Source organism: Dreissena polymorpha, chromosome 6 (assembly GCF_020536995.1).
Source record: "Dreissena polymorpha isolate Duluth1 chromosome 6, UMN_Dpol_1.0, whole genome shotgun sequence".
NCBI lineage: Eukaryota > Metazoa > Mollusca > Bivalvia > Myida > Dreissenidae > Dreissena > Dreissena polymorpha.
Genome location: NC_068360.1, coordinates 48114871 through 48131173, shown reverse-complemented (window position 1 = coordinate 48131173; position 16303 = coordinate 48114871). Strand labels below are relative to the sequence as shown.

The 16303-nt window shown below is 39.3% G+C and overlaps 1 protein-coding gene across 6 annotated transcripts in view; it reads left to right on the top strand.

Moving 5' to 3' along the window:
- LOC127833513 (myosin-VIIa-like) overlaps window positions 1-16303 on the top strand; it is a 111853-nt gene that overhangs the window by 28971 nt on the left and 66579 nt on the right. For all 6 annotated transcript variants that reach the window (XM_052358806.1, XM_052358805.1, XM_052358801.1 and 3 more), the window contains exon 5: window positions 15633-15754. In XM_052358806.1, the coding sequence (XP_052214766.1) occupies window positions 15633-15754 (122 nt within the window). The remainder of the gene's footprint in view (window positions 1-15632; window positions 15755-16303) is intronic.

Below are 16303 nucleotides of genomic sequence, written 5' to 3'. Positions count from 1 at the left end.
ACAAATATTATGATGGGTTTGTGCAATTAAGTTCCTAGCAATTAAAAAGAACCATAATTCCTAGTTTGCAGAAATTCACAACAAATTTTCCCGACTTCAATTTTGTGTGCTCTAATATTCCTAATTGTCAAGGAACCGCTATGACTTCAAAACTTTGAGATTGCTGTACCTTAATTGACATGGAGTCCACCAACATATTGGAAGGCCCTAAGTTTGATACTCCTAGGGGTCTCAAGATAACCCAACAGATATCGTAGAAGTTGTTCCACTCAGCAAATGAACTTGTCTCATTTACAGTTTACAGTTAATATAAATATTTATATACTTATGAACAAAATGTTTTGAAATAAATACTTATTTAACCCTTTGGCTCGCAGAAGCAAAGTGAAAATGACTATGTGCAAACAGCATAAAACCAGAACAGTCTGCGAGTAACTCAAAGTCTGTTTAGGTATTATGCTGTTTGCTACTCATCAGTATTTAGAGGTTGGAAATAAAGCCTTTAAAACTTGAATCTAGTATTAGATATGTCATTAAATAAATAAATTGATCTTTCTTAGGGACTAGAAATGCGTACAAATACTTACATTTATTTTAGTGGTAAAGGGCGTACCATTCATTGCATATTCAGGTGACTCCGAAGTTATTAGACAAATGAGTCTTTTGTGACACATTAAGCTACGTTTGCTCCTATAGGGAACTCGTTTACTCTGAAAAATGGTCAGCTCTGTTTGGCCATGTCATGACCTGCCATGCTAAACTCTCAAGTGTTTAGGCCTTTTTCCTTTGCCCCATAAGAAGGGAAGTGAGAATGGCTTTTACAAACAGCATTAAACTAGAACAGCCTGCGAGTAACTCGCAGTCTGTTCAGGTTTTATCATCAGCATTCTAAAGGTTGGAAACGAAGCCTTAAAAGCTTGAATGTAGTAAGAAAGGTCTTAAATTAAATGTAACTTTGTAAAAGACTACAAATGCGTGAAAATATGTATCTAAGTGATTAAGGGTTTAATGATTATTATAACTATTGTGGAATGGTAACAAAGGTATGCATGGTTGGAATGTATCTATAATGTAAGTACCAGGTTGCATAATTATATGATCACAATTACCCCATGTAACTATCTAGAAAAAATATGATGCATAAATTGTATGTAATTGCTCCTAAGTACTGTAAAAATGCAGTTATAAGTCTACCCGCTGATAAGTCGGGGGATAAAAAATGATACGAAAATCGGAGATTTTGAATATGTCCAAGTCATAAGTCGAGTCAGAAATTATTCGTGCAAGAATTTTATAAACAGACGCAATTTTAATATCATAAATACGTTACCTGTTATCTCTAGCTTACCCCTTTCCAAGGGAGTTATTTCATCCGGAAAATATTCAAGCGCTGGGAATCGTCCACCTCTATAAGAATCCAAATCAGGTTAAACATAGTACAATGCAACCTAACAGGAAATCAAGAACCACAACTCATCTTTCCTTTCCGGATAAAACCATGTGCACGCCTATTTTAGGCTCAGGACTTATGTGTTCTTTTCACTGTGTTTTTGGCGGAGTTTAAAAGGATAAAGTTTATTTATCTTTTATTTGTATCATTCGGTTTATATTTCTATACTTTTTGTTGCAGTAATTGTCATATTTCTGCTTTTGCTGGGTTTCTTTGTTTGCATCGTCGCTCATGTACATGACGTCATGAGCACGTGAACCACGAGGAATTCGTGCCTATTCCCCAATAAGTAATTGAGGTCAATTGGACAGCGTTCTTTGTGTTTACATTTTGTGGTTTAACTTTTTATTAGAATTTATAATCATTAATTTGTTTTTTTTGTAGGTTCTTTCTGTTTCTTTTATTTCAGAATGAACTTACAGGATAGAGGTTCTTGTGGTCATATCAAAGCAAGGTGGGATTCCCACGATACTTGCTTGGCATGTACCGGTTGCACATTTAATAACAAATGTGCGGTTTGCGATTTGTGGGCTTACGACGTATGGACAAAAGCAGGTCGCCGGAGGACGTCGATCAGCCGCAAACGCAACGAACCTCCATCCGACGTTGATTACCCGGTGACTCCACTGGTCAAGGATGACCAGCAGTTTTGTCAGTCACCGGGTACCGGGCAAGATGGTGTTGTTGTCAGTCGATCGTCATCAGATCTTATGACTCACACCATGCATACCGGCGACATTGATCATGGAACGACTGGATCAATGTCAGACCACATGGCAGCCGCCATTCTACGGTCTTTGTCCGGTGACGTAACCGGTCATAATATGACCGGCCGGTCACCGGTCCGGTCCGGTCCGGTCACCGGTCATGTCACCGGTCCGGTCCGGTCATGTCACCGGTCCGGTCCGGTCACCGGTCCGGTCCGGTCACCGGTCCGGTCACCGGTCCGGTCACCGGTCCGGTCCGGTCACCGGTCCGGTCCGGTCACCGGTCCGGTCCGGTCATTGATCACCGGTCCGGTCCGGTCACCGGTCCGGTCCGGTCACCGGTCCGGTCCGGTCCGGTCACCGGTCAACAGTCATCTGTTGGGCCTGCCACCGATAACACCAATCGCCGGTCAAGAAGAACTCGGTCTTCATCATCGGCGTATTCTTCTACATCCGATTCGTCGTCGAATACATCGTCTTCATCAAGGAGTGGACATCGGACACGCTCTTCTTCGTCGAGCAGTTATCATCGTCGCGGCGCTCATAAGCGATCACGTCGTCACTCACGGAGACGGTATTCCAAAAAATCTCGATCACATCACAGCCGATCCACATCTCGACAGCGCAGCCGATCCAGATCTCGACATTGCAGGAAACGAGGACGTCGGCAACGTTCACGTAGACAGCATCGGACTTACCATACGTATAGTCGTTCACCATCGTGTTCCGTTATGGAATCGCATGTTTCCATGCCAAATGTGTCGGTTCCAACGTTGACTGCCACACGTATTGCATCTTCAGGAGCTCATCTCACTACTACGGCGTCAGTGTCAACACCACGAGTATCATCTACAGTATCTAGTCGTGTACTCCCTACAGCTACCCTGTCGAATCCTGATACACTATGGATACAGAATTCAGCGGGACATTTTGTACCGGTCAATGCTGATAATTTACCTTCTTCCGGTTTACATTATCAGTTTACTGACGTCGGGGATGATCATTCGCTGTTACCAGACAATTACAATCCGGTACAAGATATTCTCACTTCTGTTCCTGCTGATTCTATACAAACCGCTGGTGTTGTAGAGAGTGAGGCTGATTCAGATGCAGAATCTAATGTTGAGACGGATCAATATTTAGCTCCGATTGGTCAGATCTATGAACTGATGTTTCGTACTCTTGGTGAAGATTACTGTCCAAGACCTGCTGAACTGTCTTCAAATGCGACGATTTCTGTGACAGAACAACTTTTTCGTACATTTGATCCCAACAGGGTTATTAAGTCGACGGCTCGTCCTGACCCACGACTTCCCATTGGTTCTACTGTTCTATCTGTTCTTCAATCATTGGAATCAGCTAATAAGACTATTCCAAAACGAGGAGAAACATGGAAAATTCCTAAGGAACTAGCTGATCCAAAACACCAGGAAGGTAGTAAAAGTTACAAACCTCCTGTACCACATGCAACATCTGGGTTGGATTTTTCAAAACTTCCGGTTCCAGATCCGGACATAAGCAAGCTATCTCTTGTAATGCCAAGTGGTTCCAATTCAGTTTCTGTTCCGTTTTCAATGTTGGAAACTTGGGAAATGAGGGAACGTAGATCATTAGGTTTGACTAACCAAATTGACTTCATGCTAGCGACAATTTTACAAATGGTGTGTGATTGGTCGGAATCTGTTCCGGAGGAACTCCGTGATTTGTTAATTCATCTCTCACGGACCACACTGGCCTTATCTCACACTTCTGCTTCTTCAATGTCCGAGATGCTAAGGATTCGTAGAGATCTTATCCTTACTTCTTTACCTAAAGATTTTCTGTTGGAACCTGGTATGAACTCGCTCAGAACAGCTCCTCTCACATCAGGGTTTCTTTTTGGTGGAAGGATACAAGAAGCAATCACAGCTGACAAGGATGACCAACTTCATGCTTCTTTAGCTAGAAACAACTCTGGACAACGCTAAGGGGTCTTTAAGCATCCTGCTTCTAGGCCACCAGCAGTTCCAGCATTCAAGACGGCTAAGAGAAATAACCTTTTCTCTAAAAAGCCTTCTTTTAATCCACGGTCAGGTCCTAATAGGCAGTCTTCCTATAACAGACCTTCTTTGTCACACAAGTCTTCTAATAAAGATTCTGGGAAAAAGGGCAAACCCAAGCCGGGACAGAGGAATTTCAAACCTTCTACCGGCAGGGGCGCACCTCCTGCTTATCAGCCCTAGGTCCCTTCCCTTTCTACCGCCACAACCTCCGATGCCGGAAATACCAGTCGGGGCCAGACTTTTCCACTTCTCAAATCGATGGCTTCAAATTACTTCAGACGCATGGGTTCATTCTCTTGTGACAAAAGGCCTGACTTTTCAATTCGAAAAAAGGCCTCCACTTTCTCGCGTCCCTATAGAGCTGGTATCTCGGCATCCACATATTCCAGAGTCCATTCTCGGGCTCTTGGAAAAACAGGCGGTAGAAAGGGTTCAAGATCCTTATTCTCCAGGATTTTACAGTCGTCTTTTTCTTGTTCAAAAGAAAAATGGTTCCTGGAGACCAGTAATAGATTTAAAAGTGTTCAACATGTATCTCCTCAAACCAACTTTCAAAATGGAGACTCCTTCTTTCATACGGGAATCCATCAAACCCCTGCACTGGGGGGTGTCTTTGGATCTGGAAGATGCTTACTTCCATGTTCCTATACATCCCAACTACCGAAAGTACTTGCGATTCGCCTTTCAAGGCCAAGTCTACCAGTTCCGGTCTATGCCTTTCGGGTTGGCGACAGCCCCACGAGTTTTTACCAAACTAATGTCGGCAGTCGGATCACACCTCAGAGTTCACGGGATTATTCTTCTTCAGTATTTCGACGACTGGCTCTTACACCAGCTCGATCGTCAATTGCTTCTGTACAACCTAGAATTCTCTTGGAAGGAGCTCCTCTCGTTAGGGCTCCTTCTCAATGCAGACAAATCAGACCTCATTCCTTCACAGGACTTTACGTTTGTGGGAATGAATTTCTTGACCCACATCAATCGGGTCAGAGTGTCTATTCAACGTATATCAGACCTTCTGATGAAGGTCAACTGGGTTTTGTCCCAATCTCATATAACAGCTCAAGAATTCCTCTCTCTCAACGGTATCCTGAGCTCAGTAGCAGACTTTGTGCAGTTGGGACGTCTCTTCCTACGTCCTCTTCAGCACTATCTCTCAGCTTGTTGGAAATGGTCTCCAGGCAATCTATTAACACAGATTCCAATCCTTCCCTCCTTAAGGTCTCATCTTCAGTGGTGGCTAGACGAGGAGACTCTGTTGGCAGGAGTACCCCTTCTTCCCCCGCAACCGTCATTATATCTAATAACGGATGCGAGCAAGGAAGGGTGGGGTGCTCACCTGGAACCTCTCAGTCTGATAATTTCAGGGTTGTGGTCTCATCAGGAATCTCACCTTCATATCAACAATCTAGAAATGCGAGCAGTATTTCTAGCTGTATCTCATTTCCAATCACATCTTCGAGACTCTTGTGTGATGGTGTCAACAGACAACACATCTGTGGTGGCTTACATCCAGGCACAGGGGGGAACACATTCTCAATCCCTGTATCTGGAAACCAGAAAATTACTTGTTCTTTGCAAAACACTCAACATTCATCTGCTGGCAAAATATATACCAGGTCGCCTCAACGCCCTGGCGGATGGTTTGTCTCGCAAACACCAGTTACTTCCATCGGAGTGGACACTTCATCAAGAAGTGACCAACCAGATCTTTTTCAAGTTCGGTTATCCCCTGGTCGATCTATTTGCAACCAGACACAATCACAGACTTCCTCTGTATGTGAGTCCAGTTTACGATCCAGCAGCGTGGGCAATCGACGCGCTTTCGTTCGCATGGGACCAACTGGACGCTTACGCCTATCCCCCACCCATTCTAATTCCCCAAATATTGGGAAAAATCAGGGTGAGCTCTTGCAGGATACTCCTGATTGCCCCTTGGTGGCCCAGAAGATCTTGGTTCAACGATCTTCTCAGTCTCCTGTACGATTATCCCAGGAATCTTCCTCACAGGTCAGATCTTCTGTCTCAAAGCGGCAGACTACATGCGGACCCAAAAATGTTCCACTTACACGTCTGGCCGTTATCAGGCAATCTTTGCAGAAGAAATGTTTTTCTGTTAGGGCTTCAACCCTCGTTGCTTCGGCAAGGAGAAAATCCACCAGAGCAGTCTATGATGCTCGTTGGAAACTCTTCTCCAATTGGTGTTTTCGAGGGAAAATTAATCCCCTCAATCCCTCTGCTAGACGAATAGCGGATTTTCTCATTTATCTTTTTGATGATAAGAAACTTTCTCTTAGTTCCATCAAAGGATACAGATCTATGATTTCGCATACATTGGCTTTCACTAAGTCTTCACAAGTCTGTGCTGATCCAGCTATTTCAGAACTTGTTCGAGCTATGGAACTTAGTCGTCCTGTATCTCGTACACTTGCTCCTAAATGGGATTTAGCTTGTGTGCTTGGTTCCCTTATTAAGGCTCCCTATGAACCTCTTGATCAGGCTTCATTACAATTCCTAACATGGAAGACCGTTTTCCTTCTTACTATGGCTTCAGCCAAACGGAGAAGTGAAATTCATGCTCTTTCTATCGAGGATAGTCATCTTCGTTTTGACTCTTCTGATGGTTCTGTTACATTGTTGTGTCAGTCAGGATTCCTTGCTAAAAATCAACTCCCCTCTATGGCTTCCAAACCCTTCAAAGTTCCAAGTCTATCTAGAACTTGTGGACATGAAGATGATGATAGACTCCTTTGCCCGGTCAGGGCTTTGAAGTTCTACCTTAAAAAGGTAAAGTCTATTCGAGGTTCTCGCAAGAGACTTTTCATTCCATTAAAAGGGGGGGGGCGATGTGTCTGCGGCTTCTATTTCTCGTTGGATAGCCTCGACTATAAGGAAAGCTTATTCTTCTCTTTCATCGAGGGATTTATCCCTGTTTAAGATAAGACCGCATGAATTAAGAGCTCTTTCGGCTTCGTGGGCTTATATTAATCAGACCCCACTATCTGAAGTGCTTCAAGCTGCTTTCTGGAGGAATCCGACCACCTTCTCCTCTTTTTATCTTCGTTCTCTTGAGTGCCAACAAGACAATTTGTATAAGTTGGGTCCTCTTGTAGTGGCTCAAACTGTAGTTTCTTCTATGGCGTAAGTACACTGGTGCCATCCGAGAATTAAGTACTATACTGTACTAACAAAGATTATAAGAGGACTTGATTCTACTATCTCTGGCTGTAAACCCTCTATATGGGTTTTGCTGTGATGGGAAAAAATATGCGAACCTTCCCGCCGCAGCTGCAAAATCAGCTAGAGATAACAGGTAACGTATTTATGATATTAAAACAAATTTTCTTAAGTAAAATTCATTTTAATTATTAAATACTTACCTGTTATCAGTAAGTCCCACCTCCCACCCCGCTCATCGCCTTTTTATGTTTGCGTAAAGGAAAGATGAGTTGTGGTTCTTGATTTCCTGTTAGGTTGCATTGTACTATGTTTAACCTGATTTGGATTCTTATAGAGGTGGACGATTCCCAGCGCTTGAATATTTTCCGGATGAAATAACTCCCTTGGAAAGGGGTAAGCTAGAGATAACAGGTAAGTATTTAATAATTAAAATGAATTTTACTTAAGAAAATTTGTTTTAAATGTACGGGAAGTTTTTATTCTATACATAGACCATGACGTCAATATAGCACTGTGGGACGTAGACATAGCAGACACGTGTATTATGTACTTTGTTTAATATAATCAATACGAATCGATATATATTTAGGAAATCGAAAATAATATATGAAAATATAGACAAGCAAATCATAATGAACCACATAAAAACAAAAAAAACAAACATAGGAAACCAGAACTTATATACATGTACATTGTAATTTACACTTCAACGAAATACGAAATACCACACTCGCGTTCAGCAGCACTATTATTAATTGATTGCTCTGCAAATTCTATCACGTGTATTTTAAACGTATTGTCATACGCATGGCATTGGCATTTTCAAGGCATTTTCACAAATCAAATTTATTAGTCAAATTAATAAATTATTATTATAAAGTTTGCACTAAATTGCACACGCTAGTAATAATCCACAAACTTATAATCCGATGACACACTGTGATCACTGTAATCAAATCTTTGTACTTTTAATCTGACTATCAAAACAATTGCTTAGTTCCTCGGTAAACACGTTTTTATGACAATGATTGACATAACCAATAGACCGCTAACTCCGCCTTTGTTCTACATAACAGTTTCAAAGGCGGAGCTATGCACGTGCTCAAACATAATTGGACGATTGCCAGTGAATAACAAACTTGCGATTGGTTAAACATGTCGCTTCACAAATTAAAGAAATTTTATTTTATTGGCGAGAAGGGTGATGCTTTATGGCTTCTTGACAGGAAGCGGCTTTCCTTTGATGACGTCAAACTGTCAATTCACACGTGTTGCCATTTCTCTCTCTACTTAAAAATGACTCAATCTTTTGTTTACACGTTCAGTTGTAAAAAACACACCTGCTTACATAAAAACTTTAGATTAAATTATGAAAATAAAAACGAGGGAAATGTTGCGGCAAACTGTGGTTATATTAATTGGTAAGTATCAGTTAAAAGAGGAAATTTTGTGTGTCGTATTTCAACAAGTTTTCTATACAATAACAACTTTCACCATTTCCGCGGGGATCGATCTTAGTAGAATGTCATCATTATTTTTCATGGACGACCTCATAAGTCGAGACTGCAAATTTAATCAAATTTTTGAGGAAAAAAATCTCTACTTATGACTGCATTTTTACGGTAATGATAGCTGCAAATGTAACGAAGCATATAATGTGCATAAGTTCACTATTAATTGCTGCTCAGTGTAATGTATGACAATGGTTGACAGTGTGCATGTTTCACGAAAAGCAGACTTGTTCATGATTCATGTTCGTTGGCATGCACTTGATTTATAGATAGGCCATTATAAGGAAGCGTCCAACTAAAACATACTGTACTGCTTAGGAAAACTTTTCTTGTGTGTTAACGTTTATTATTTAACATGAAACAATAACATGTATGTTTCTGATTGCTCATATTGTGTTATGGGGGCACATTAAGTGAAAACTTTTCTGTTATTGCTAGACTGTGATGAAAGCCTCAACTAATTTGGACACTTTCAGTCTATTTTATTGGAAGAGCAGGTACTTGGGGGTCTACTGAGCATAGAAAGATTTGAACATTGCCCCAGGGAGATATTGAAAATCATGACAGAGGAAGTCGAAATTTGTATTGAAGTTACCAATGAAAATTAGAAATAATTTTATTTTAAGTACAATGTTCTGTGTTATGCAAATTTGACTAGCCTGTGTCAGACAAGTAAGACTAGCCTGTGTCAGACAAATAAGACTAGCCTGTGCCAGACAAGTTTGACTAGCCTGTGTCAGAAAAGTTGGACAAGCCTGTGCCAGACATGTTTGACTAGCCTGTGTCAGACAAGTAAGACTAGCTTGTGTCAGACAAGTTTGACTAGCCTGTGTCAGAAAAGTTGGACAAGCCTGTGTCAGACAAGTAAGACTAGCCTGTGTCAGACAAGTTGGACTAGCCTGTGTCAGACAAGTTGGACTAGCCTGTGTCAGACAAGTTGGACTAGCCTGTGTCAGACAAGTAAGACTAGCTTGTGTCAGACAAGTTGGACTAGACTGTGTCAGACAATTTGGACTAGCCTGTGTCAGACAAGTTGGACAAGCCTGTGTCAGACAAGTTGGACTAGCATGTGTCAGACAAATTGAACAAGCCTGTGTCAGACAAGTTGGACTAGCCTGTGTAAGACAAGTCGGACAAGTCTGTGTCAGACATATTGAACAAGCCTGTGTCAGACAAGTTGGACTAGCCAGTGTCAGACAAATTGGGCAAGCCTGTGTCAGACAAGTTGGACTAGCCTGTGTCAGACAAATTGGACTAGCCTGTGTCAGACAAATTGACCAGCCTATGAAAAAACAAGTTGGACATGGGATTTCCAAATCTTAACTGATATTTTATTCTCAATTTTTTATAATAAACCTACGTTTTAGCTTTTCATGGTCTCGATGTCAAAAACCAAAGATTAGCCAGACATGCACCAAATGTACAGGGAACCTGACATGCACTAAATGTACAGGGAACCTGACATGCACTAAATGTTCAGGGAACCTGACATGCACTAAATGTTCAGGGAACCTGACATGCAACTAATGCACAAGGAACCTGACATGCACCAAATGTACAGGGGATCTTGTGTGATAGTGGGCAATTAAATGTGAAACTCATTGTGGTTTAAGGGTTAATGGGCACTATGATGTTATACAATGGAGCAGTTTGTTTCATGTACCATACACAGGACACACACTAGCGCTGGTAATATACTTTCTCACAATGCCTGGCTATGTTAACAGAGATATTGCTATTTAAGGAATGCTTCATTTAAATCATGCGTCATACGCCTTGATATAATCACCCACTGATTAGGGTAAAATGACTATGGGAATACAAAATACAATGAAACTCAACATACATTTAACAGAGATATTCTTGTTGTTATCTGCTACTTTTAAAACAGATGACCACAAACAAACTAACAGGCATTCATTGTAATTGCTAAACAAAGTATTTCTATGTTTTGACATGGCGGTGTACATTTTTACTTCATCATATATAATAGCCAGTATACATAAAAGCTTTGTTGTACAAATCTTTGCATAAGTCAGAATTTTAGAGAGATCCAATAATTTAGTGTGTTTTTCGGGCCATTATTTGGTCACATTCTCAATGTTTCAAAGTGATGTTATGGGCATCTAACAGTTTATAGCTGTCTATCGCAACCGTTGTTTATTTTTGGTGTTTTCACTTCATATACACTTATATTTGTTAATGCAGCATCAACATACTAAAACAATATCCCGGAAAGAGAAAAATAATGCATTTGAATATCAACCGTACTTTCGTTTGACAACTGATCACGCATGTACAATGTGAACCTAAATTTAGTTTTAGTGCAGATTCGTTTATACGACACAAAGACACCATTTTGTTTTACGGATCATTTCGGCTTACAGGACTGGGTGGGTCACGTAAAATATATAATATATTTTTATAAACAACTGGTAGCAAGATGAGTTGCAGATAATTGGTCAGTAACCACATTTTAACTTACTCTTTTGACCTGTTAATTCCTTTCAGCTCAATTCAACAGTGAAAAATGCCCATAATATCACTTTAAAGTATCATTTTATGCCCAAATCCAGTCCCAAAAATTTCTATTGTTAATTGTTGGTGTGACTTAAAGATGTTCAGAAATAGAGCTCAGTAAAGTATAGACAATAGTTTGAAGTTGTAATTTTCATTTAACTTATACCTTTATTGTAGGTTTTCTCTGTTATGCATATTTTTATGACCCCACTATAGTAGTGGGGGACATATTGTTTTTGCCCTGTCTGTTGGTTGGTTGGTTTGTTGGTTGGTCTGTTGGTTTGTCTGTTGGTTGGTTTGCGCTAACTTTAACATTTTGCAATAACTTTTGCTATATTGAAGATAGCAACTTCATATTTGGCATACATGTGTATCTCATGAAGCTGCACATTTTGAGTGGTAAAAGGTCAAGGTCGTCCCTCAAGGTCAGAGGTCAAATATATGTGGCCAAAATCGCTCATTTTATGAATACTTTTGCAATATTGAAGATAGCAACTTGATATTTGGCATGCATGTGTATCTCATGGAGCTGCACATTTTTAGTGGTGAAAGGTCAAGGTCAAGGTCATCCTTCAAGGTCGGAGGTCAAATATATGTGGCCAAAATCGCTCATTTTATGAATACTTTTGCAATATTGAAGATAGCAACTTGATATTTGGCATGCATGTGTATCTCATGGAGCTGCACATTTTGAGTGGTAAAAGGTCAAGGTTAAGGTCATCCTTCAAGGTCAGAGGTCAAATATATATGGCCCAAATGGCTTATTTTATGAATACTTTTGCAATATTGAAGATAGCAACTTGATATTTGGCATGCATGTGTATCTCATGGAGCTGCACATTTTGAGTGGTGAAAGGTCAAGGTCATCCTTCAAGGTCAAATATATGGGTAAAAATTGCTCATGTAATGTCACTTCTGCAATACTGAAGCTAGCAATTTTATATTTGAAATGCATGTGTATCTCATGGAGCTGCACATTTTGAGTGGTGAAGGGTCAAGGTCAAGGTCATCCTTCAAGGTCAAACGTCATATAGGGGGACATTGTGTTTCACAAACACATCTTGTTTAATCGATTATTATTTTAACAGTATAAATCAAGCAATCTTTGATTACTTTAATCTGTTTGATGAAGTTTTACTCCATTTTTAAAGTATGTCAAGCATTAATATGCTTTTTCCCAATTTAAAGTATATGCCCAAAATAGTGACAAAAAGGCCTGAATATTTGAAGGCCAAGAGTTGGCTTATATACTGGCCTTTCCAACACTAATATAAAGATGTTCACACATATGATGATGGTGTGATACAACAGGCTGTTTGGAGTGAGTCTGTGCCAAACATAACAATAGGCGAGTGCTTCTGGTTGACCGGTTATCCGTATTCAGAACCAATTATGTCCCATATTGGGTGTACACAATACAAAGGGTATGTTATATCATATTCAGCAGAGGTGCAGAGTTTTGTGGTGAAAACCTTGTGAACTTTTCATTACTTGATGGCAAATAACCTTATATGTACCTTAAATCTTACAAAGAATGTTTATTACATGTCTACCACATTCTATAAATCAGCAGTATTTGACCATAACACAATATGGTATGGTCAGATTGGGTTGATGCATTATGTATTTGTAAAACCTAAATATTTACAATGGCCTTTTAAAAATTTATGATATAAGCATAGGGAGATATTTGGAATGATTAGGTGCAAAACTGTGCCATTTGTCAGAAAAACTTGTGCATAATATAAGGTTACAAGCAAAAGCCTCATGCAACCAGCCACTGTGTAAATGAATTGTGATTTGTTTTTTATCTGTGAATTTTCTTCAGATTTCATGTGGGTGTAATCAACAGCCCTCCTCATTTTCCACTTTGCATAAACCAATGTCTAATTCCCTTATGCAACAGTATGCCATTGTTTAATTCGCACATGCCACATATTGCCATTGTCTTATTCGGCCATTACCACATGCTGCAATAGACCCTTTTCACAATAGGCCAAAATTGATAAGAGCGCAAAGTCACGTGACTCGCACAACTCCAGAATGAGGCTGAATGTGTATCCATTTACAATAGTCCCACGCAACGCCGCATCTGATTTAAGTCTTTCACTCTTTTGAACATTCGGCGATGTAACGATTTAGAAAACACAATATGACATTGTCAGAATAATTAATAAATATGTATGTCTACAGTTTAAATGTCAATACATTAAAAAAAAAATCTTGATTAAAGTACTTATTTTCTTCATTTTGCACACATTTGACTTTCTTTGTTAGAGCTTTTTTATCGCGCTGTTTGAATAAAGATCTATCTTGTTAATTGATAATCTGTGGTTTAATAACCCCTGTGTTTAGCACAAACCCATTATCTCGTTATGATCAGATACTGTACAGACAAATACTAATTAACACCATGGTGTCATAAATCACCCGTGGTAGATGCCTGGTCATTGAACATCATTTATGATACCCCGATTGTCTTAATGTGGAAGTAGTGTTTTGCAGTCATTTCTAAGACTAATGTAACGCAAAATACTCTAATTAAATACTGTATTGATATTAGCCAGTTTAATCATAATAATACAGTAAATGCTGGCCATTCGTCCTAGCCTATTTTTCACACAGGCGGACTTTTGTTCCTATGTTTTTGACAACCCGTACATTCGTGCCTTTGTTATTTTGACAATGTGGATAATGGCTCCCACATAATTTTTACTGCACGGACATTCGTTCCTTTTGACAGCTCGGAGATTCGTTCCTGAATAATTGCTACCCCGGTCATTATTATCCCATTTAAAAAAAATTAATATGACACTCTTGGCATTTTATCCGGTATTTTAATGTTTTGTTATTAAAATAGTTTGTTTTTATATATTTTTTTCTCATACTTTGTGTAATACTTTATATTTTTGTAAGACTTTATCGTGATCATGAGAATGATAACGTTAAAAATATTTGAATATATCTACTTACACTGAGATCTGTAATTTGCGAAAACTTGTAGAAATTGGGGCGTGCAAACTATGTAGGAGCAAATATGCGGTCTGTAAAAATAATGTTGGAATGATTTTTTCGTGATGTCAAAATAGCGTGGGAATAAATGTCCGGGTAGTAGTTGCAATAATCCAACTCCCAGCTATTGACCCTCCGGGTCGCTGGCATGTCGCTGGGAGCTATACGCATGTACTTATAAAGGCTCAGAGCATTCAAGAAGAACTAGTCTGGGTAGTTAAAATAACGTAAGAACGAATTAATGTCCGCCTTGTCAAAATTATCGTAGGGACGATTGTCCTTTTAAAAGAATGTTCGGATACATAATATAAAGAGTGTTCGTTAGTGTATAGAAGAACACAATTTAAACAAGCATTAATTCGTTGACAACAACTGGGATAAAAAATGTTTCCGAAAAATACAGACAAAAGAGATATATGACAAAAATTGATATGTTTATCACTCATAATCACGTTTAAAGAGAAATCAAGGTGCATGCAGACAGTTCAGTTTGCTCCACATTTGTTTTTTTTCACCTGTATAAAAGAATTCTTCAATATTGTATTTCACTGTAATAGAAAATTAATTCAATTAATTCAAGTTAAAAGAAAAGTGACATAACATTTAAATAGTGTCATGTGCTTTGCATTTTATATTGGTTTAACTTATGATTGAGTCAACACACATCTTACACGTTTGATCGTCCATGATAAATAGTACAGACCAACAAAACATATTTTTGAGAATTTTAGTTGTATAATAACGTAAACGACTCATGAATATATTTGTTTTGTGCAATTATCAATATTTATTTTTCAGACCACATTTGCTCTGATGATCGTGCGTATCTTGAATTTTAATAAAGATGTATATATATACACGTGTACACTAGTGGTACTAAAAACTAAGGACAAAAAATGACTTAGGTTAAACCACTCATCGATGTATTGACTAAACAACACATGCATGTATGCATATATGTTTGCCGTTATTTTAACCAGTGTCAGTGCTCATGAAAACCTCTATTGTAATTAATACAAATCAACTGGTTTATGATCATCAATATTCTCTGCCAACGATCTATACACATTCAGCCTCGTTCTGAAATTCGACGCGTCACGTGATATCTAAAAATAGCAACAGCGGTAGTATTGTGAAACTGGTCTATTGTATAACTCCCATCCCTCTTTTTTTGTAACGATTCTCTAATTCCCATATACCTTGTTTCCAGCGGTGAGTCCGGGGCGGGTAAGACCGAGAGTACCAAGCTGATCCTGCAGTTCCTGGCCGCTATCAGTGGTCAACACTCCTGGATCGAACAACAGATCCTTGAGGCGAACCCCATTTTGGAAGGTAAGGCCTGAAAAAAGTGTGTTTTCTGGGGAAAAAAAAGAATGATTAATTTAAAGCAATACAAACAAACTTAAATTATTGGGTATTAGATGCCAATGTGTGTCGGCCATTCCAAAGGCTTTCTGTTTTGGGGGTATGCTACCCACAGGTAACATGGAATGTGGGAAGTTTTGTTTTCATGGGCAGCATCTGTCTCCCTGCCTCAAAGGTTTATGTCAGACTTAAAGTTTGAACGTCAAGTTTGGCCATAATACAGCTTATCCTGACTCTAACTTTGTCATCACTTGTCTCCTTACCTCAAAGGTCAACGTAACACAAGTCAAATCAATTTTGCCATACCATAAAACAGCTTGTTTTTGACATTAGTGGATTTCTTAGACAAAAGTTCAATATGGAGGACTCCTTGTGCTATGCAGTCATGTCTTATTCCTTTCTTTAAAAATAATGGGTTGATGGCAACATTAAGTAAAGAAATAGGAAATACATCTACCAGCTTCCACCCATTTAAGTGACCTGTTTGCTGAAAAATGTCAAAGAAAAATTGTGTTA